Genomic DNA, 21068 nt, shown 5'->3' on the forward strand with positions numbered 1-21068 from the left:
GGAAATGTTTATTTGATTACATTAGTGAAATAGGATTAACATGCTGCCCATCAATCATTTTTGAGTTTTTGCTTGTTGAACAGATGAAATAGGGGATCTAAACAATTAATATTTTCCCATCTAATAATAATGATGATTAGTATAATGTTAATATAATGATAATAGTGACAGCCTTCCCCTACTGTTTTCTGTGTTAGGGTTACTAAAGGGGAGATAGAATGCAAGCATGCATGTTCACATAAAAATATGACTTTCCTTTGCCATTGAAGAGGAATGTACCCATTCACTGCAGTGAGGATACCTGGCTGTCAGTGTGAAGAAGTGGCTTCATCAATAGATGGACTTGGTCTCGATGGAATAATCTTGCATGAGCTGGATGAAGGACTGGAAGAAACCAGGCCTTTTATGTTCCAATTTATTTTTGTTTTATTGCACTTGGGGTGATCTTCTGTAACATATGCTGTGTATTAAACCCAAATACAGTATTTATATGTAACCTGACCTAAATAAAATCAATAACTGTTTGTTGATCCTCAAATAGTTAGTTTAACTAGGTTAGTATTCGTGTTTTTCCTCTGCAGCATAACTACTTTACTGTACCCTTATCATATCCGTTGCTGAGCTACGAGGGCGCGCAGCAGCGCCGTGCACGCGCGCGTTCCAGTATTAGTAGCCACAGTGGTTCACACACGGAGCTCAGTCAGCATTTGACTCAGTGGTGGCGTCAGGGGACCCACGGTTTCCACTTGTCAGCTACTCCCCGATACCGAAATCAAGTGCATCCCCTCCGCTATAAAATGTCTAAGTTGGATCAGATCCTCGTTCTTGACCCTCCCTCCGACCTCAAATTTAAAGGTAGGTGAATGAAACGTTCCTGGACGGAGTTGTCCGTTTGAGACCATTTCACATTCCCTTCCAGAGGCGAATTTCGCCGCTAGCGAACTGGCTAGCTACCAAGCTAGCATTCACCGCCATTTTAAGTTAGCCAGAGACGAGGCGGGCCGCTGTATAGCCTCGTACTATAGTGACGTGGATAAAGCCGACTCGGCGTGTGTGTAGACGGCTTGCCAGTCGTGACAACACCCGTAGAAGTGACAGAGGAATGCGAGTCAACCACATGTGCTTGTAACTCGGATTTCAAGTGAAAATGTCGTTTATTTGAACACTCAACACTTCAGCAGAAATATGAGCTACTACCATGTTGCTCTTCCAGCGTCAGCACCAGCGAACTATGCTTACGGCTCATAACCCGGACGTTATACTGGAGGAAATTAACTTTTTTGTCTAGCGACAAATTACGCGTCTATTGTGACACACCTCTTTTGTGCATCATTTTGCCATGTCAAGCTGCTGTAAATGAATCGTGTTTAGGGAGACAAACTTGGCTAACTAGTGCACAACTGTATCAATACTAATTTCCAGCATCATTTGGCTAACGCTGGTTGGTTTCTCCTGCCTGTCAGCTGTAATAAAAACGTGTAAACGTGTGTTAATCGACGCCATTGTTTCCCTAATCAAAAGAAACCAAAGAAATGCACACATTGGATCACCACTGATTGCATGACTTGCACTGATAACGCTCAGTGATGTGTCAGTAGCCTATTGGTTAACGTTAGCTAGGCTAGCTTGTTCGCTGGTGTTTTACTGCAGTTGGCATTCGTTATATTACATTACTGTCCCCTCCTTTTTTCTTCTTGTATCATTATCTCCTTGTTTTGCATTTGGCAGACTTGTCAATCCTCTAATGCAGTGGTTTTGGTGACGTTCTGTGCTTCCATCCGTTGTTTATATTTACATGTAAGAGACTTATGACTTGATTGTGGTACATAATTATGTTGATGTGTGATTGTCAGTATTGGTGTCTAGGACTGAACGATTCAGAGAAAAGCATTTTTTTTTTTGTGTGTGATTTGTCACATAACTTTAAAGTCGATCCACAGGTCTTGAAATATATTTTATATGTTTTCTTTTTTAATATAAAGAACAGTTTTGGAAACCAACACAAGCTAGTGATCTGCCAACGTGGTAGCGATTGGCAACGTCACGTCAATCCATGTGCACTACCGGGAGTCAACTTGGCCAGAGTGTTTTTAACAATAATTATTAATTGTCTATGTATTCTTGTTCTGTAGTCCTAACACTCTGGCAATATTGATATGGATTACACAGCAGTGGTTGGATATTGGTATAATTGGGATGTGTTCCTACCCAAGCCCCTTGTTATAGCCGAGACAACACCAATTGAGACCAAGGGTGAATTCACACCTGTAGTTCGATTGCTTTGGTCTGCACCAGTCCGAAAAATGTTACAATGTTGCAAACAGACGTGGTTACGGTTTGCTTTCACATACGCATATTTCTAAACAAACCAAAATAGACCGCGAAGACCATTGACACTGGAACCGGACTAACCCCTGATCTCCACCGGGCACGTCACGGCGAATGTACTGCACTCAGGGAGGAGGTGAGTCACGTAGCAGGGCACTGGGGTCCTGCTAAGCTCTGAACGATTCGGTGAACAAATATTTTGAATCATTTTAATGAACTGATTCAAGTGATTCCCTACACTCAAATGAACTGCCGATCCCATCACTACTGTCAACCAGGGCAAAACAAAAAAAGGTCTGCATTTTGATCACTGTCCACTAGGGCTGGGCGATATATCAAAAATTTATCGTTATCCAAATTTAAGACGATAATCGACGTAATTTTGCCCATGTCGATATATTCGGTAATTGAAAAATAAAATGAAATAAAAGTTGTTTTTGGCTGTGTGTGTATGTAGGCAGGCTATCACTATGTTCATGTCCCTTTAAGACACTCGGCTGTGTACAGCGTGTGTAGTCACGTGACTCCATGCCCTCTGTAACAAGAAGTGAAAGAGACGATGAGGAAAGACGAAGCGGCAACCATGGTGTGTGCGGTAGCAGTTTTTGTCAACTTGCCGACTTTACCAGTATACCGCCCAGCCCTACACTCTACTACATGTGCGTGTAACCGCGTGCACGTGTGTTGCTGATGCTGCGCGATGCGGGTGCATTTCACCGGCTTATTAAAATCGGAGTATTTCTGTCTGGTGGGCCGGTCGCCGATTGCGGCCGATCACGTGAAAATCGGCCGGTTCCGGTCACTGGCCGATTAATCGGTGCATCCCTAATTTAAATCATCCTGCTGTCACAGTCTAATTTACAACAATAACAGCCTGTGAGATCTGCATATGTTGCTAATGACGATACACTTCCTGGTTTTTAAATAATGCGTTCGTACCTCTCTGGTGTTGCACGCAACACTAACGTCTCGTACCTCCTACAGCACACACACGTGTCACACACACCAGACTTAGCCTGTAACCTACAAGAGACTAGTTTGTCTGACAGGGTGAGGGCATGGCATCACGATGGTGGCTCTCCATAATGAGAAAACAAGCATTGGCTCTAATAACAGTAAACAGAGACAGAATGAAAAGGAAATAATGTCTGTTTGTTTACGTTTCATGCCTTTTCCATGTGCATATTTAGCGACTTTACAGATCCCCAGTGACTTTAAAAAAGGCATGGTAAAAATAATAAATTGACTAGCTACAAATCTAGCAACTTTCCGTAAACCTAGATAAACCTACATACAAGTGTTTGGCTGTTTTTGTGAAATCAGAATTGTCCAAGACTTTGACAACTTGCGATCCTCAGCAACCTTGTGACTTTGTCTTCGGTGAGGCGGCTTCTTCGGGCTGTTTTGATTCAGTTTTGGAGCAAGAATTATGGTGGTGATCTTCCCCAGCTTTACCCCAGTCAGGGTAGATTTCCCCAAAATCCCTTGGCCTCTTAATAAAATAACTGGCCCAGAGACGTCTGTTTAGGTCTAGAAATCCTGTTTAGTTCATCATCAAGCTGATGCACTCATTACCCAGAGCTTGATTTGCACTGCATCGCTCACAAGACCACATAATAACACAGGAAACTCTCGACAAGATAAAATTAAAAAAAATGCTTGTTAACATCTGAATATTTAATATTTAATAGTTGATTGAATTTTTTTTTTTTTTTTCACTTTTCCACCGGACATTTTGGCCGGCAGCAATTCTTTGGCCAGTGTGCTGGCTAACGTAAACCCTGGTGGGCACAGGTAGCCTTTTTTCATAACTGCTAAGGGTTACTTGCCCCCTGTGGTCTTCGCTGGGCAAGAGTCTGAGACGAGACCAAGAACTTCAAGAAGAGATCAAGACTGATCTTGGTTACTACAAAACTGGTTGGTGGTATTGTAAAACAGTCCCAGTAACTGAAAAGTGCAATACAACTATTGTTCATTTTGACCTAGAATTCTTCTCTGCATTTTTTTATTTGTCCAGGTTGGACATCTGCATTTCTCCTTGTCACTGAGACACTTGTAGTATTGTTGCTGAATGTACCAGTGTCTTACAAAGTACCAAGAATCTCTGGACGTATTGTTTGGCTGATTCTATGAGGCTGTTTGTTGGTTAAGATTTAGTATGAGTGGGCTGTGGTTGTAGCTTGGACCTGACATGATTGTTAGAAAGGTCACCAGTTCAAATACCAGACTTGCAGGAGGATAGTTTAGGGTGGGGTATAGTTATTTAGTTTTAGTGATGAGGTATCCTATGTGAAATTGCTTCACCTTAAACATTGTTACGTTCCATATCCTTCACCTGATGATGGTACAGGCTGCAAAGAAGAAGCTACATGGCAACTGTCTCTATTTGCTTCAAATAAGGACAAGGTTTTGTCATGTCTTCTATGTGACTTCATTATTGAGGTGTAGGTGGAGGAAGGTGTTCTCCAGCAAAATGTGGACAGTTTACGGTTAGGGCAATAACAAGCTCCTTTAATCATGGGCAATTTTGTAGGATTTTGTAAGGCTACCTGTATCTTTGTCTAAAAAAATAGGCCTAGGTTGGGCCTTGGCCCTTAACCTCAGGTTGGGATTAGAGCTGTCCCAAATGATTATTTTTCAAATGATTAATCTATCGATTATTTTTTCAATTAGTCGACTAATCTAACGACTAATCTAACGATTGTTTTTCAGTTTCAGATTATTTCACATTACTTCATCAATGTAACTTTTCCCACAGTATGGATATCAAAACATTTGTTGTTAAAATATCAACATTTATTACAACTGTCTATGTTTGGTTTACTTCTGCGACTGCTTGATAAACAAACATTTATCAAGAGGGAGAAGGGGGAAACTCATCAGCGGATACAGAGTTTTGCTGCCATCCTGAAACGGCGCTCCAGGGTTTTTTCATTTCAAATGCTTATGCATCGCTGTAGAGCTGAAACGATTAATCGATGAAACGATTATTAATCGATTACTAAATTAATCGCCAACTATTTTGATAATCGATAATTGGTTTGAAGCTTTTTTCTTTGACAAACACCGATCAATGTTTTTTAACATTTTCTGACATTTTATGGACCAAACGATTCATCGATTAATCGAGAAAAAAATCGACAGATTAATCGATTATGAAAATAATCCTTAGTTGCAGCTCTACATCGCTGATGTACTGCTGTGGTCCGCCAAGGTAAATTTACATAGTCTGCAAACAACCGCATTGTTAGAAGAGTTAAGGGCAAAAGAAATTCCCACACTTTTGAAGACCGTAGATGTGTTTTTTGCTGTTTGGTCCTCGGTGCTCCCGCTACAGCTTGCTGCTGCCATTGTTATGAGTTCTTCTGTTTTAAACTCACTCGTCTCTGCAATGGCGTTCTAGTGCATATTTACCGCCACCACTGGACTGGAGTGAGAGTTCATCTAGTAGGTTGTTTGGAACGGGGCTTCAACGGAAAAAAAGGACCGATTCATGTCGACAAATTTTTTGTCGACATTTTTTCTAGTTGTGATGCATCCTAACCATTGCTCAGGGTCATCAGCTTGTGCTCCAGCTATATGTTTCTTATTTTATATTGTTGTTTCTTTATTTAAGTATGTGAAGCATTTGGAGCAACAGGGATTGTTTTCCAAATGTGAAACGAAACCTTGGCCTTGTAGATGTCTGGCTGCAGTAGTCAATTTAATCAATTTGTTTTGGATATGTGGAGGTTTAAATGAGGATCTCAAGAGTTTAGCCCAAGTGTACACTTTGCCCTCCTCATTCTGTTTAATAATGTGTACTCTCATTAGACTGGATTTTACTGGCCAGTCACACGGTTTACATTTTCCTTCATCACATTAAACTCATACCTGGTTGTGCACTGATTTTGGTGCTTAATTTCAATCGTAATGTTATTAGTATTTTCTACTTTTGCTCAAGATCAACTGAACTAATGCTGTATATAGCTGTATAAGAAACGATTAATAAAGCCACAGCTAATGTCTTGAAATTTAAATTATAAAGCAAAAATATAATATAAACTTAAGGAATCTGTCCGTAGGATCATATTAGACTTGGTTTAGGTTGACATTTTAAATTTTATTTGAAGCATTATGCACTCACAAAAAGTAGAATTAATTTCATTCATTCATTCATTCATTCATTCATTCATTCATTACATGCTCTCGCACACATAAACTTATATTACTGCTAAAGTAGGAGCACACCCTGCTTGCTAGCAGGTTATGCTAGCAAGCAGTACTGTATTACAGTCCTGATTTTGAACCTCATCTACAAGGAGTAAAGTGTATTTTGGTTACGTTAGAGATTTATCATTGACCCGTTTCATCCAGCGTGAAATTAAATGTAAGCTTGATCAAATCTAAACCACTAAATTTAACTTAATTGAAAGGGAGACGACGTGACTTTTGTACAGAAACACAGGGAGAAATCAAAGTGTTCGACTTTACTTAGGTCTCCGAGAGGCAATACGAGGAGCAGAAAGATGACCACAGGTTCTCTAGAGCTAAATTGGTCTGTGTTTATCAGAGAGCTGGTCTGTTTTAGAACGCCTGCTGGGATTCCTCCAGCAAGCTACAGGGGCAGCCCTCCTTTCCTTGGCTGATATTTTTAGAACAGGACTGGCCTGGGGGGACCCCAACTCGGCATACATGGAACAAGATGAGAGAGGTGCTGCCAACGCAGCCCGAGCAAAGGCAGCATCTCAGAGTTAGCAGTGTAGGTGTATCTGATGTGCACTGCTGCTCTTCAGTGTTTCACTGGTTTTTTTTCACCACGCTTACACTATGGGTTGAGCTGATGCACAATACCATCATTCACTGTCTATGGGTGACAAAAAATCACAAGTTGAGGGTTTTGAAGCAGAAAATGTCAAAACGACAGTGCTGTCCTACCACACTTCCTGTTCAATTAGTTAAACGGTCACCTCTCGTATTCACTCATCCCCAATTAGTGCTGGGTGGTATAGGGTTCTTGGTTGTTTTCAAACGTTGCGGATGCATGCAGCGTTCAAGTAGCAGTGTTGAGAAGTTAGGCGGCTCTCATGTACGAATTCAGACGGCAAAATGTTTTCGTCGTACTCTGCCAGCTTGTCACCTAGTGATAAAGCAGGTTTTGCTTGGAAATTCACCTTGGTGAATGGGATACAGCTTGATGACCCATATGCTATAGGCGCCAGTGAGTGGATTAATAACGAGACAAAGTCTCAAGCCGACTGATATAGCAGTCTCATAAAGCAATTTTCTTAACAATCTTCATCAAAACCACAAATTTTTGAAAAAAAACAGGTACGACAATGACAGAAAGAATCTTATATTGTTTTTCCACAAGTGGAAAACACACTAATGTGTTGGAAGCAGAGGTCATTGGTGGTAATATCATATGTAACACGAGCAGCTTTGTCAAACAGTAGCACATTTACTCGTTAGTGAAGTGATTCACATGCATTTGGAGACCAGAGCCTGGTTCTATCGTCTTAGAGGTTTATAAAGAGCTGTCAATCACCCACATTGACCAAGGTAAGCCAGAGCTATAGCGCTGCGTAACTGAAGACGCTGCAGAATCACAGAGTTATTAGGTGAGCAGGGACTCCAAAAAGAGGGCTCAGAGAAGAAGAGGTTAAAAAAAATACTCAAATGACTGTTGGCAAAATGCTGTTGCAGGTAAAATCAGTTGACCTTGCCATGGCACGCATGCTGTGATATTAGCTAACCCCGCATCATGGGATATGTTTATTCCATGCTAATTGTGATGATCCAGTTTGGGGTATCTCTGATTTGGCGTAAAGTTGTTCTCCACATGACATGAGCCATCAAAGTTGGATGTGCTGTCCATGGTTAAGGACATAATATGAAGCCAGCTCTGTCACAAGATGTTTTTTTTGTAATATATGAGACATCTTTATGGAATTAGCGACCTGTAGAGAAACCTAATGGCTTCAGGTAATTTGGCCTGTTGCTTCTGTAGACCGCTGAAATTAGTTGGTGTAGTTGTAGCCAATCTTAATGAATGTTTCATGTTATATCTTGCATTTATCCAAAGTAATATCCCTCCATCAGGTTTGAGGAAACATCAAATGCATTTTTTTTAATTTTGAAAAATAACACAGTTTTCTTAAGCTAAAAATTATTTCTCTGACTAAAAAGTGGTTCAAAAACTTTCACTCACTTTAATTCCAAACAATAAAACATTTAGATATTGAAAGTTTATCATTGATTCAAAAAGCAGGGCCATTTTTTCATGAGCTGTTGCTTCATTTATCCCCTTTGAAAGAATATATTTATTCTAAAATTTTAACGGAATTGAGCTTGAAGCAAAGGATTCTTTTATTCTATTAGTACTCTTAATCATGTCGGCCAAATTGAGTTTCAGTCTGACGGTGTTTTTCAACTAATCTTTTTAGTTCTAGTTTGAACCACAGCATCAAAACACTACAGGCCTGTGTGTTTCCCACAGATGAAGCGTGTCATTAAAGAGGGTAGCGTTCTGTCCTTTTTGGCTTCTCAGCCATTTTACTGAAATTATTTTTTATGTCGGACTGTTGGAAGGATTTCTTAAATATTATTAAATCCATTTTTCATTAGACATTTTGTGGAGCTGGGGCGTGTCCCAAGGAGGAAAAACTCAGAAATCAGACCAGAGCACCTTCCTCCATGCATGTTGGGAGTCTCTCACATGCCTTTTAGCAAACTCAAAATGTGCCATTTTGTTTCTTCTGGCCTCTCTACCCTAAAGCCCAACCCTATGGAGCGTACGGCTTATTGTCGTCCTATGTCCTAGATCCAACAGTCTCTGCTGTGGAACTCTGCAGCTCCTCCAGTGTTACCTCAGGTCTCTGTGCTGCCTCTCTGATTAATGCCCTCCTTGCCCGGTCGTTTTGGTGGGCGGCCGTCTCTTGGCAGGTTTGTTGTTGTGCCATGTTCTTTCCATTTGGCGATGATAGATTTGATGGTGCTCCTGGAGATCATCAAAGATATGGATATTTTTTTATAACCTCACCCTGACTTGTACTTCTCAACTACATTGTCCCTCACTTGCTTGGAGAGTTCCTTGATCTTCATGGTAGTGTTCAGTTAGTGATGCATATTGCTTAGGCAACTTTCCGACTCCTCCTAGCGACTTTTCAGCGGCATCTCAACTCCTTATACTATGGGTTTGTTGTCATCGTCCCCCACGGACGTGTTTTTTTTTTTTTCTTTATCTAATTTTGTTATTAGCTGGGACTATGTGAATTTACCTCACTAAAGTCAAGGCATTGCAATTATATTATACTATAGATTAACATTCATGTTTCAAAGAATAAATCAATCTAGAACCTATTCAAATGTTTAGGAGGATCTCTTCGAACATATCGGACAACGAGCTGGGTCTTCCCTAGACTTTTTTTTTTTTAGACCAAGGTGGCAAAGGCTGGAGAACCTGGGTGACGTGTGAGGCGTGCAAAGTGGGTGAGCCCACCTTTTTAGAGTGTTGTGTATAAAGTGAAAAATCATGATGAATCATGATATTTATTTTATTTATTTGTCTATTTATTATTCTTAACAATGCATAGTGAATGCTAATGCACTTTTTCAATTTTTAACTCATTCATGGATGGATGGTTGGCTGTAAACCGAATTGCCCCTCAGGGACTAATGAAGTTATCTGAATCTGGTTTTGTTTCTGTGATGAAAGTCTTTTGCCGCCTTCAACCGATATGTTTCGCTCACTGAATTTTCGGTGCATCTCTAATTTTTGTGCATCTTGACTGGTTGATGGAGGTTTCACACATTTATGGTAGTAGTTCCAGTTTTTGTTAGTGGACATATAAAAGAAGAGTGTTATAATTTGCTTATCTTCTCTCCATCAGGTCCTTTTACGGACGTCGTAACAACCAACCTCAAACTGAAGAATCCCTCTGACAGAAGAGTATGTTTTAAGGTTAAGACGACTGCACCACGCAGGTACTGTGTGCGACCAAACAGCGGCGCCATTGATCCTGGAGCAACTGTTAACATCTCTGGTAAGTTTTCCGAAAGACTTTTATGGAACAAAATTATAAAAGCTGCCCAAAAAAGGTTGTTGTTGTTGCTGATGTAAGAGTTATATTTGCAAAAACAAGGCTGTGTGCTGTTGAAACTAAACTCTAAACTAAACTTTAAAGAAGCTCCCAAGATGAAGTTAATTTCCAAACGAGAATGGCTGAACAAGGTTTGATCTCTTAATATATTACAGAAATTATCTCTCACGATATCTTCTTGCTTGTGTTTTACCGCGTTCACACAGACGGGGGTTTCTTTTTTTGCGTTGTTAGCTATAAATGGTTTTAGATAGTGCTCAGTTTTTTTGGAACAAAAAGAAAAAGACCATATTGGGAAAATTCAGTTTCCATGTACCAAAATAACTTTCCTCAACTGTTTCATTTTTGGCATCCTCCCTTGGGGTAGCAGAGTGAACTGGTACGATGGTCAGCTGTTTGGGCTACAGGAAAGTGTCACTGCCTTGCAACCAGTGTTTCTTCAACATTCTGCAGTCTATTCTCATGTAAAGCTCGATGTCTTGTTGAGACACGGGCACCTTATCACAATATGACGATATCCACGATCTAAGACGGTATTATTTTCTCATGTCACGATTTATATTTCCTTGCCCTATTTAACACACATATTTAACATCTGTATGCTTCTATCTGTAAAGTAAATAACGTAAAAATGTATCACCATAATTTGTCGTTTGTTTCTTTCACAGTCATGTTGCAGCCTTTCGACTACGACCCCAACGAGAAAAGTAAACATAAATTTATGGTGCAGACGATTTTTGCTCCACCAAATGCTTCCGACATGGATGCTTTGGTAAGTTATTATTATTATTATTATTATTATTGTTATTATTATTATTAATAATATTAAAAAGTTATTTTATAAAATGTGTTGCAATCATGTGTGTTGCGAAAGTGCACCATCTTTTATGGTTACTCTACCTACCTACCACTAAATATGAAAGACTTTTCTGATGCCGTTCCTGCTTCTAAACACTGTTCACCACAGTTGGCTGTAAATTATGGGCACTTGTATTGTGTATTTTATTTTTTAGTAGTTTGGAAAATCAATTTTCAAACATAACTTTGTATAAATTAAACTGCCATGTTTTATTCATTTTTAAAAAAGTTTATAGATGATCATGTTTTATATCATTATGCTGAGTAACAAAACCATAACTAACTGTGAAAGCATGTAGTAAAATGTATGTAAAATGTCCACCAGAGGTCAGCAAAGGCTCAGTCAGTAAAATCTGTTCATACTGTATAGCCTTGTTCATGAAGTGGTTCCTCTTCAATGAGGAGTAAGTTCAGAGGAATAAAGTGTTGACCAGTCCTTATACGCAAACTTGAATCAAACATTTTATACAGATGAATAAATACATTCTATGGCATTAACTTAGAGTAATGATATGCTTTATGAGCACTCTGAGTTCCAAACTTGTTTATAATGGTAAGTAATGGGACAATGTACTATTATCATTGGTCATCGTGATTGCAATACTTACAGTAAGGTAATGGTGAGTTTTTATTGTGATTGTTATATGTGATTTAAAAAAAGAGAGAATCCTAAACGTTTCACATGAGTAACTTGAGGATCCTGTCTTACGCTCGATCTTTATTAAATTAATTATTTTTAATTATAGTGGAAGTGTTTTTTGTCATCACATTAATATTCTGAATCACAATCATTTTGGTCGGGATAATCGTGGTGGGAAATGTTTTTTTTTTATCATCCTATGCCCAATCATGGTGTTGATGAAATCACAAAACATTTCTTTGGAGTTGAAGACTTAATAACTTTGGAAAAATGTGTGTTTTAAAAATGTAGACCTGAACACCAATGTTTCTTTGCTTCTAAACAGTGTGAGGCTGTTGTGTAGGAAAACATGTCTGAGGTTATAACTGCTTTGTGCGTGCATGCGTGCGTGGATTCCAGCTGCTAGCAGTTTAACTTGATGAATAACATGCCCATTTTTCATCTCCACTAGTGGAAAGATGCAAAACCTGATGATCTCATGGATTCCAAGCTGAGATGTGTCTTCGAGCTGCCTTCTGAAAATGATAAAGTGGTAAGTTATGCTGCTCCTACACATAAAGAAAAGCTTATTTCCACAAAATGATCATGATTTTCTCCATGGACTTTTTTCAAAGAAGAAAAAAAACCAGTAGAAAAGGCCATTGCAATAATGTGAAATTAGTTAAAAGTACAGCACCAGTGGAAAAGTAGGCCACTCTATCTCATGTTAAAAACCATGATGCCAAACCCAAAACAATGTTCAGAGAATATTTTGGTTGTATGTCCACTGCCATTGAGGCGAATGCTGTAATGACTTTGAGTATAAACGCCTCTGTGTATGCTCATAGGTCGCGACACAGCTTATGAAGTATCTAGTGCTGGTTTCTACAGCAGCAACAGAACGAGCAGTTGACGCAGGGTTAGAGTTAGGATGACTGTTGTGTACGGTTACACCCCTACTGTTTCCAGAGAAACGTGTCCACCGCTATTTACTACACGTTCATGTCAGGAGCAACTTGGGCTTAAATGTCTTGCCCAAGGACACGTTGGCATGTTGACTAGTGGACCTGGGAATCGAACCCTACCAGTTGAAAGACAACTCTCTCTACCACTGTCACCTTATGTAGTGAGAAGAGTTATATTAGAATTTATATCATGACAAAATGCTTACTGAGGAGCAGCAATAACACATTTGGTCCTGTTATGTGTAGCTTCAAGAGAAGGAAAGAAAAAGTCAGAATTTTCAGTGCAGTGCGAGTAAAAATCGATGTGTGTGACTTGTTAAATATATCTACTCACAAACGTGTGACTACAAAAATGGTCAGTGAGGCAGTTACTTGCTCAACACAGGAGTCTTGCATGCTGAAGATAAAGAGTCAACTGAACATCACAGTCAGCTGGGATTGGCTCCAGCTCCCCACGAGCCTCCACTCATGTGGATAATGAATGAATGAACACGTCATTATTATTGAATATAATACTTCCACTGAACGATGAACAGACGAATGTGGATGAAATCTAATGGAATACAATATAACATACATTTAAGGATTGTATTCAGTATTCTAAAGTGAGATATAAATAAGAATAATGTGTGTGCCCCTAAATTGTTTGATTTTTCATGTGCTGTTTGGGGAAATGTCAGCATCAAGCCCTGCCATTGGTAATGTCTTGAGAAGCAAAATAGAAAAGTTCCCTTTCACACAAAGGGTTTTGGTCGGACTGAAAAGCTCAGTGTTGAATGTGTTGTATAGCAACAGTCCTCTTGACTTTTGACTGAATATGTTTGTCACTTATTTTAGTCACAAGTGATTTTATTTTTGCTTTAACAGAATGGGTTTTGCATTATGACTCGAGAGAAAATAACTTCATATCCCGTCTTGCGTTCTGATGGTCAGTTATTGTATTTTCCCTCTGATGTCATTTATTCTGCCCTACATTATAAAGCCACCTCAGACATGACTTGTGGAGCATTTCCTCCCTGGTGTCTTTGATCTGGCACTGTGAGCCGCTGCCTTTCTTTGGCAGAGCCTCTCGTCTAGAGGCTAACCTCACTCTTTGGCTCTCGACATGCTGGATTTCACATCAGTGGTTCTCTCTCTCTCTCGCTCTCTCTCTCTCTCTCCTTGTCTGGCAGAATGACATTGAGGCAACTAAAGTGGCCCCGATGATGAACTCTGCAAAGGCCGATCCTACAGCGGCCACAGTGACCGGTGCCGCCGCTGCCCAGCAGGACGACGCAGAGATGAAGAAAGTGCAGGACAAGTGCAAGAGGCTGCAATCCGAGATGAGCAAGCTGGTTGAGGAGAACCGACAACTAAAGGTCTGGCTGTTGTAAATGATTATTGTTCCTTTCATTAATGCACATTTTCGCTCTCAGAAACATTGTCACTGTGGTACCTGGTGCTTCTTTGGTACCTGATCTGGGCTTCCAAGCTAGCTAAGCCAATACTGAAATATGACGTCAACAGACTGCTGGCCACTGATTGGTCAGTCATGAGCGTGACGTCCGACACAGGAATCAAGCCCACTATTCTTGAAAAAAAAGCAAGAGCGCTATAACAAGCATACATGGCCGATGTGCGCAAATATATACCGTGGTCCGTCAATGAGGTGCACACATTCCTGCGTTTGGTTTAAAACATCGCTGCAGTTTGTCGCCGTGCTAAGACGACCCCGCCCACCTTGGGGTGGTACTAAGAAGTAATGGAAAGTGACATGCCTGATGCAAAGCCATGTCAAGTAGAGCATGTAGTGATGGAACTGCATAATGGAAAAGTGCCAATAATCACCTAGAATGACTAGTTTTCAAAAACCCTATTTCCACACACTGTGGTCCGACACCTAAAGAGTGGAGCTCGACACACTGCTGTCTGTTGATTGGTAGTTTGAGAATTATTATTTCAAGGTTATTATTCATGTACAGTCTAAGCAAAAATGTGGGCACCTCTGTACATTTTCATGATGTTATTATTATTTGTAAATGTTCTCTAAAGTAGTTAAAACATTTATAATTTTTTCTTCATGTTATGATTTAGAATATAATGTGCAGTGTTCCCAATGCATGGAAATACAAACTATTATAAGGCTTTTGTGCTTTATTCACACACACAAATATATTTTTGAGTGTGTTTTTGTGAGAAAATGTGTGGCTGTTGGTACAGATTTGTACAGATTGTGTGGAATTCTTGTCAACGTTTTGATGATGTTATTCCCTGTGTACAGGAGGACGGTATTAGAATGAGAAAGGCTCCCCGCTCAGACCACATGACGACAAACTCCACCAGCCTCCTCGGCCGAGAAGCCACCACTGCATCCCTGCCCTCCCTCCTCGTTGTCATAGCAGCCATCTTCATCGGGTTCTTCTTAGGGAAGTTCATCTTGTAGACTGGGAGATGCATGCCAGTCCTATCACGTCAACCACCCTGGCTCCGGAATAAAAAAAAAAGGCCTGGAAAAAACCCAAGAAGTCTTTCTGTTGACTTTGCCATATCATTGGTCGTGTGGGCAGTGACACATCTGTACAGCATCATTTGAAGGCGTTGTCTTTTTACAAATCTCTCACACGGTTAGCACACACACACACACACACACGCACACACACACACACAGAGTTGAGAAACGAAAGGCAACAAAAACCAATCGCTCCCTTTTTCTTTTTTTTCTGTTTCTGTTTAAGTTTTTTTTAAGGCTGGAATAAACAGGTAATGTGGCGGGACATTGAGAGATGGATATATATATAATGTCAGTCAACATGGAAGCTGCACCTAGACGACCATGCACTACCAAGAGCAGTCAAAAGTTTGGATTATTGTTTTCTTTATTTCTTTCTCTCTCTGTTTTTAATAGGAGTTGAATGGAATGTTAGGTGTCTTGTAAATGTTTTAAAAATCCTTTTAAACAAAAAAAAGAAAAAAAGAAAAGAACTTCCATCACAATGACCTTGCTACCTGTTGCTGGATTGCCTCCAAAGTCAAATGGTTTCTGTTTGTAATTTCTAATTCTGATCTTGGAATGTTCAGGTCCAGCCTCGTTCTAATAAAGATCTGTTCTTTTTCCGCACAGCACCGATGCAGACTTTATGTTATCATTGTTATTATTATTATTATTATTATTACGATTATTAATGATTATTATATAAAGATATATTCCTTCAAAGGTCTCATGTCCATGGTATTAAGCATTGAAGAAATAAAAATGAAAAAATGTGGTTTTGATAGCTGTCTTTTCCTGCATCTCTCTGCTATACACTTCACATCTGAATTATGAGGTGCATATGCCGCAATGCATTTTACCAGCAAAGGGTTAGGGTATTGGTCAACATTGGTCAAAAATGTCATAGTATAGAATGTCATCAAAAAATTTTAAAAATTGGTCAAAAACCTTGTAGTATAGTATGTCGTCCAAAAATGGTCAAAATTGGTCAAAAACCTTATAGTATAGTATGTCGTCCAAAAATGGTCAAAATTGGTCAAATACGTCATAGTATAGTATGTCGTCCAAAAATGGTCAAAAACATCATAGTATAGTATGTCGTCCAAAATTTGGTCAAAAACCTCATAGTATAGTATGTCGTCCAAAAATGGTCAAAAACATCATAGTATATTATGTCGTCCAAAAATGGTCAAAATTGGTCAAAAACCTTATAGTATAGTATGTCGTCCAAAAATGGTAAAAATTGGTCAAATACGTCATAGTATAATATGTCGTCCAAAATTTGTCGAAAACATCATAGTATAGTATGTCGTCAAAAACATCATAGTATAGTATGTTGTCCAAAAATGGTCAAAAACATCATAGTATAGTATGTCGTCCAAAATTGGTCAAAAACATCATAGGATAGTATGTCGTCCAAAATTGTCGAAAACATCATAGTATAGTATGTCGTCCAAAAATGGTCAAAAACGTCATAGTATAGTATGTCGTCCAAAATTGGTCAAAAACATCATAGTATAGTATGTCGTCCAAAAATGGTCAAAGACGTCATAGTATAGTATGTCGTCCAAAATTGGTCAAAAACATCATAGTATAGTATGTCGTCCAAAAATGGTCAAAAACGTCATAGTATAGTATGTCGTCCAAAAATTGTCGAAAACATCATAGTATAGTATGTCGTCCAAAATTGGTCAAAAACATCATAGTATAGTATGTCGTCCAAAAATGGTCAAAAACATCATAGTATAGTATGTCGTCCAAAAATGGTCAAAAACATCATAGTATAGTATGTCGTCCAAAAATGGTCAAAAACATCATAGTATAGTATGTCATCCAAAAATGGTCAACATTGGTCAAAAACGTCATAGTATAATATGTCATCAAAAAATGGTCAACATTGGTCAAAAACATCATAGTATAGTATGTCGTCCAAAATTGGTCAAAAACATCATAGTATAGTATGTCGTCCAAAAATGGTCAAAAACATCTCAGTATAGTATGTCGTCCAAAAATGGTCAAAAACATCATAGTATAGTATGTCGTCCAAAAATTGTCAAAAACATCACAGTATAGTATGTCGTCCAAAAATGGTCAAAAACATCATAGTATAGTATGTCGTCCAAAAATTGTAAAAAACATCATAGTATAGTATGTCGTCCAAAATTGGTCAAAAACATCATAGTATAGTATGTCGTCCAAAAATTGTCGAAAACATCATAGTATAGTATGTTGTCCAAAAATGGTCAACATTGGTCAAAAACGTCATAGTATAGTATGTTGTCCAAAATTGGTCAAAAACGTCATAGTATAGTATGTTGTCCAAAATTGGTCAAAAACGTCACAGTATAGTATGTCGTCCAAAAATTTATAAAACGTCTTAGTATATAGTTTGTCGTCCAAAAATGGTCAAAAACGTCATAGTATAGTATGTCGTCAAAAAATAGTCAAAATTGGTCAAAAACATCATAGTATAGTATGTCGTCCAAAAATTGATAAAAAATGTCATCTTCCAAAAATGGTCAAAATCATCATAGTATAGTATGTCGTACAAAAATGGTAAAAAACGTGAGAGTCCACCGGAGGGCAGTTTCAACAGTTGAGCAGCCATTAATGATGTAATATTATGTTTGTCCACCGGAGGGCAGTTTCAACAGTTGAGCAGCCATGAATGATGTAATATCACGTTTGTCCACTGGAGGGCAGTTTAGATAAATCCATTTGGAATCTTCCACTTCCTGTTTGCCATTTGGAGCCAGCAGGAGCAGGAGGAAACACATGGAGGACGAGGAGCAGCGGGGACAAACATGTGGTAACTGCTGCTTAAAAATGATCCACACATTTCTCTGATGTTCTGTTGACACTCTGTTTACAACTGTTGTTTACATCCGACCTGAGTGATCTGATCACAGGTGTTCACATGCCACCACATGCTGCTGCTGCTGCTAATGCTAATGCTATTGCTATTGCTAATGCTAATGCTAATGCTAATGTTAATGTGAAGTCACTGCTCCACAGTAAACAAACACCTTTCATTTCATTTGTCTTCACATACAAATGATGTTGAAATCATCAGAGACAACATGATACGATTTATCACGATATTTGAAAAATCATATATTGCGTTATACTGACAGTGCTAGTGAAAGTGAGCACTTGGCACCATCTAGTGGACAGAACTATTAATTCAGAGTTGCATTTACACTTCTGTTCAATATTGTCACAGTGTGTCTCCGACCACCTCCTGTCGTGGTTTGGCAAATCGGTTAGCAATCTGGTTTCTTGGTTTGTGGACAAAACAAGACATTTCAGAACATCATCATTTTCAGATCAACATTTTCTGACATTTTATGGACCAAACCATGAATCCAGTATTTGTTTATGGAGCAGTAAATTAGGATTCACCTGTGATTTCATCACCTCAGACGGACGTTAACAGCACTTGTCAACAGAGCCTCTGTTTAATGTGTCTGCATTGATTTCCATTGTTAACATGTGACTTTAGTGAAAACCACATTCACCTGTTTGCTGCTTTTTCAGGCTGAAGCCAGTCCAAGTCAACTGCAGCTTAAGAGCTCTTCATTGTTGGGATGTTAACACAGAAACTTGATCAACACTATTATTTGTCCAAAATGAGTGTTGATCAAGTTTCTGTGTGAACATTTCAACACTGAAGAGCTCCAAACAGCTGCAGTTGACTTGGACTGGCTTCAGCCTGAGAAAGCAGCAAACAGGTGAATGTGTTTTTCACTAAAGTCACATGTTAACATGTAAAACATTATGTGCACACATTACTCACACAGAAGTCTAATTAATGTGCGGATGATTTTTAAGCAGCAGTTACTGGACACCTGGACCCCAACTGTCTGGTGGACTTTCCTGGGAGTGAACCCCTGTCATTTTTTTTATGGTTTTTTTAATAAATTTTGGGGGAAAATGTGTGAAATAAAATGACATAACCCCCTCCTGTCATGTCTGTGAATTTCCGGGGGGACACAAGCCCAGCCCCGTTTCCCACCACCACACCAACACCAGTGAGTAATCTCTTGGGACTGCGAGGTGGAATCGAACCGGCCGCCACCAGACTGGTACAACCTTACGGTTGTGAATGAAACCACTACGCCACACATCCCTGTGAGATTTAGTAGCTCTTGGTGTTTTTCAGTGTTCACTTTGGATGTGGACCCTTAAATGTTGGACTATAAGGGAATTGAACCCATAATCCCAGGATCTCAATGACTGCTCCTTAACCAGTTGAGCTAAGTCCACACTCTTTTTCCCATCATTCGAACTCCTATTTACTCTTCTTGGTTGAATATTGTATTTAAAATGCAGTCCATGCAAGATTTGAACCCATGCTCACAATAACCTCAGGAACTTCAGTCATTCTCTTAGTGCCATGTGCTATCTGTCCTTGTGTGATTTTCCTAAAATTTGGAAGCATTTCAATAATAGAACCCATGACATCAACGTATTTAATTATTTGATAATGTCCGTCTGGCACATGCAGCCAAACAGTTAGTGTAATGGTTTACACACTTGTCTTTGGAGCAGCAGACCTGGGTTCGATTCCCACTTGCAGCAAGCACCTTTATGCATGCACATTTTCTTGTATGACCATCAACACTAACTTTGCATACACACACAGTGATTAACTGTGGGGGAGTGGTGGTGTGGAGTGGGGGGGAGTGGGGTGCTCAGGAGTGTGGGCAGTGTGGGGGGGTAATACACAAACACAGGGAGAACATGCAAAACGGCATGCAGGAAAGTCCATGTTCCAACCGGGATCTGAACCCTGTCCAAAGACAATGTAGTAACACGCTACACAAGTGCTCAACCAGGTGAGCTATTTGTACTTATGTTCTTTTTCCTAAAATTTGGAAGCCTTTCAATAATGGAACATGACGCCGACGTATTGTACTACTTAATAACGTCCGTCCGGCACATGAAGCCAAACAGTTAGTGTAATGGTTTACACACTTGTCTTTGGAGCAGAAGACCTGGGTTCGATTCCCACTTGGAGCAAGCACCTTTATGCATGCACATTTTCTCCCCATGTGATTGACACAAACACTGAGGTCTGGTTGTATGACCATCAACACTAACTTTGCATACACACACAGTGATTAACTGTGGGGGAGTGGTGGTGTGGTGGTGTGGAGCGGTGGTGTGGTGGTGTGGTGGGGTGGTGTGGTGTGGTGTGGTGTGATGTGGTGTGATGTGGTGTGGGGGGGAAGTGGTGTGGTGTGGGGGGGAAGTGGTGGTGTGGAGTGGGGGGGAAGTGGTGGTGTGGAGTGGGGGGGAAGTGGTGGTGTGGAGTGGGGGGGAAGTGGTGGTGTGGAGTGGGGGGGAAGTGGTGGTGTGGAGTGGGGGGAAGTGGTGGTGTGGAGTGGGGGGAAGTGGTGGTGTGGAGTGGGGGGAAGTGGTGGTGTGGAGTGGGGGGGACTGGTGGTGTGGAGTGGGGGGGACTGGTGGTGTGGTGTGGAGTGGGGGGGAGTGGTGGTGTGGAGTGGGGGCAGTGTGGGGGGTAATACACAAACACAGGGAGAACATGCAAAATGGCATGCAGGAAAGTCCATGTACCAACCGGGATGTGAACCCTGTACAAAGACTATGTAGTAACACGCTACACAAGTGCTCAACCAGGTGAGCTATTTGTACTTATGTGCTTTTCCTAAAATTTGGAAGCCTTTCAATAATGGAACATGACGCCGACGTATTGTACTACTTAATAACGTCCGTCCGGCACA

At 40.0% G+C, this 21068-nt stretch overlaps 1 protein-coding gene across 1 annotated transcript; it reads left to right on the forward strand.

The window, feature by feature from the left end:
* The first annotated feature begins 711 nt into the window (after nt 1-711).
* On the forward strand, nt 712-16103 carry LOC310942517 (vesicle-associated membrane protein-associated protein A-like). Its single transcript, XM_083907917.1, has 6 exons — nt 712-855; nt 10200-10352; nt 11078-11181; nt 12359-12439; nt 14024-14209; nt 15112-16103. Exons 1-6 carry the CDS (start codon nt 798-800, stop codon nt 15271-15273), a joined length of 744 nt encoding a protein of 247 aa, XP_083764043.1. The 5' UTR covers nt 712-797; the 3' UTR covers nt 15274-16103.
* Nucleotides 16104-21068: the final 4965 nt, after the last annotated feature.

Source organism: Microchirus variegatus, assembly GCF_963457635.1.
Source record: "Microchirus variegatus genome assembly, chromosome: 21".
Classification (NCBI taxonomy): domain Eukaryota; kingdom Metazoa; phylum Chordata; class Actinopteri; order Pleuronectiformes; family Soleidae; genus Microchirus; species Microchirus variegatus.

Bases quoted from the DNA above. Each gene is read 5' to 3' on its own strand.
- LOC310942517 (XM_083907917.1), top strand. From the start codon at position 798: ATGTCTAAGTTGGATCAGATCCTCGTTCTTGACCCTCCCTCCGACCTC. The intron at 856-10,199 runs GTAGGTGAATGA...TCTCTCCATCAG, and splicing joins CTCCGACCTCAAATTTAAAG to GTCCTTTTACGGACGTCGTA. The intron at 12,440-14,023 runs GTAAGTTATGCT...CTTGTCTGGCAG, and splicing joins CTTCTGAAAATGATAAAGTG to AATGACATTGAGGCAACTAA.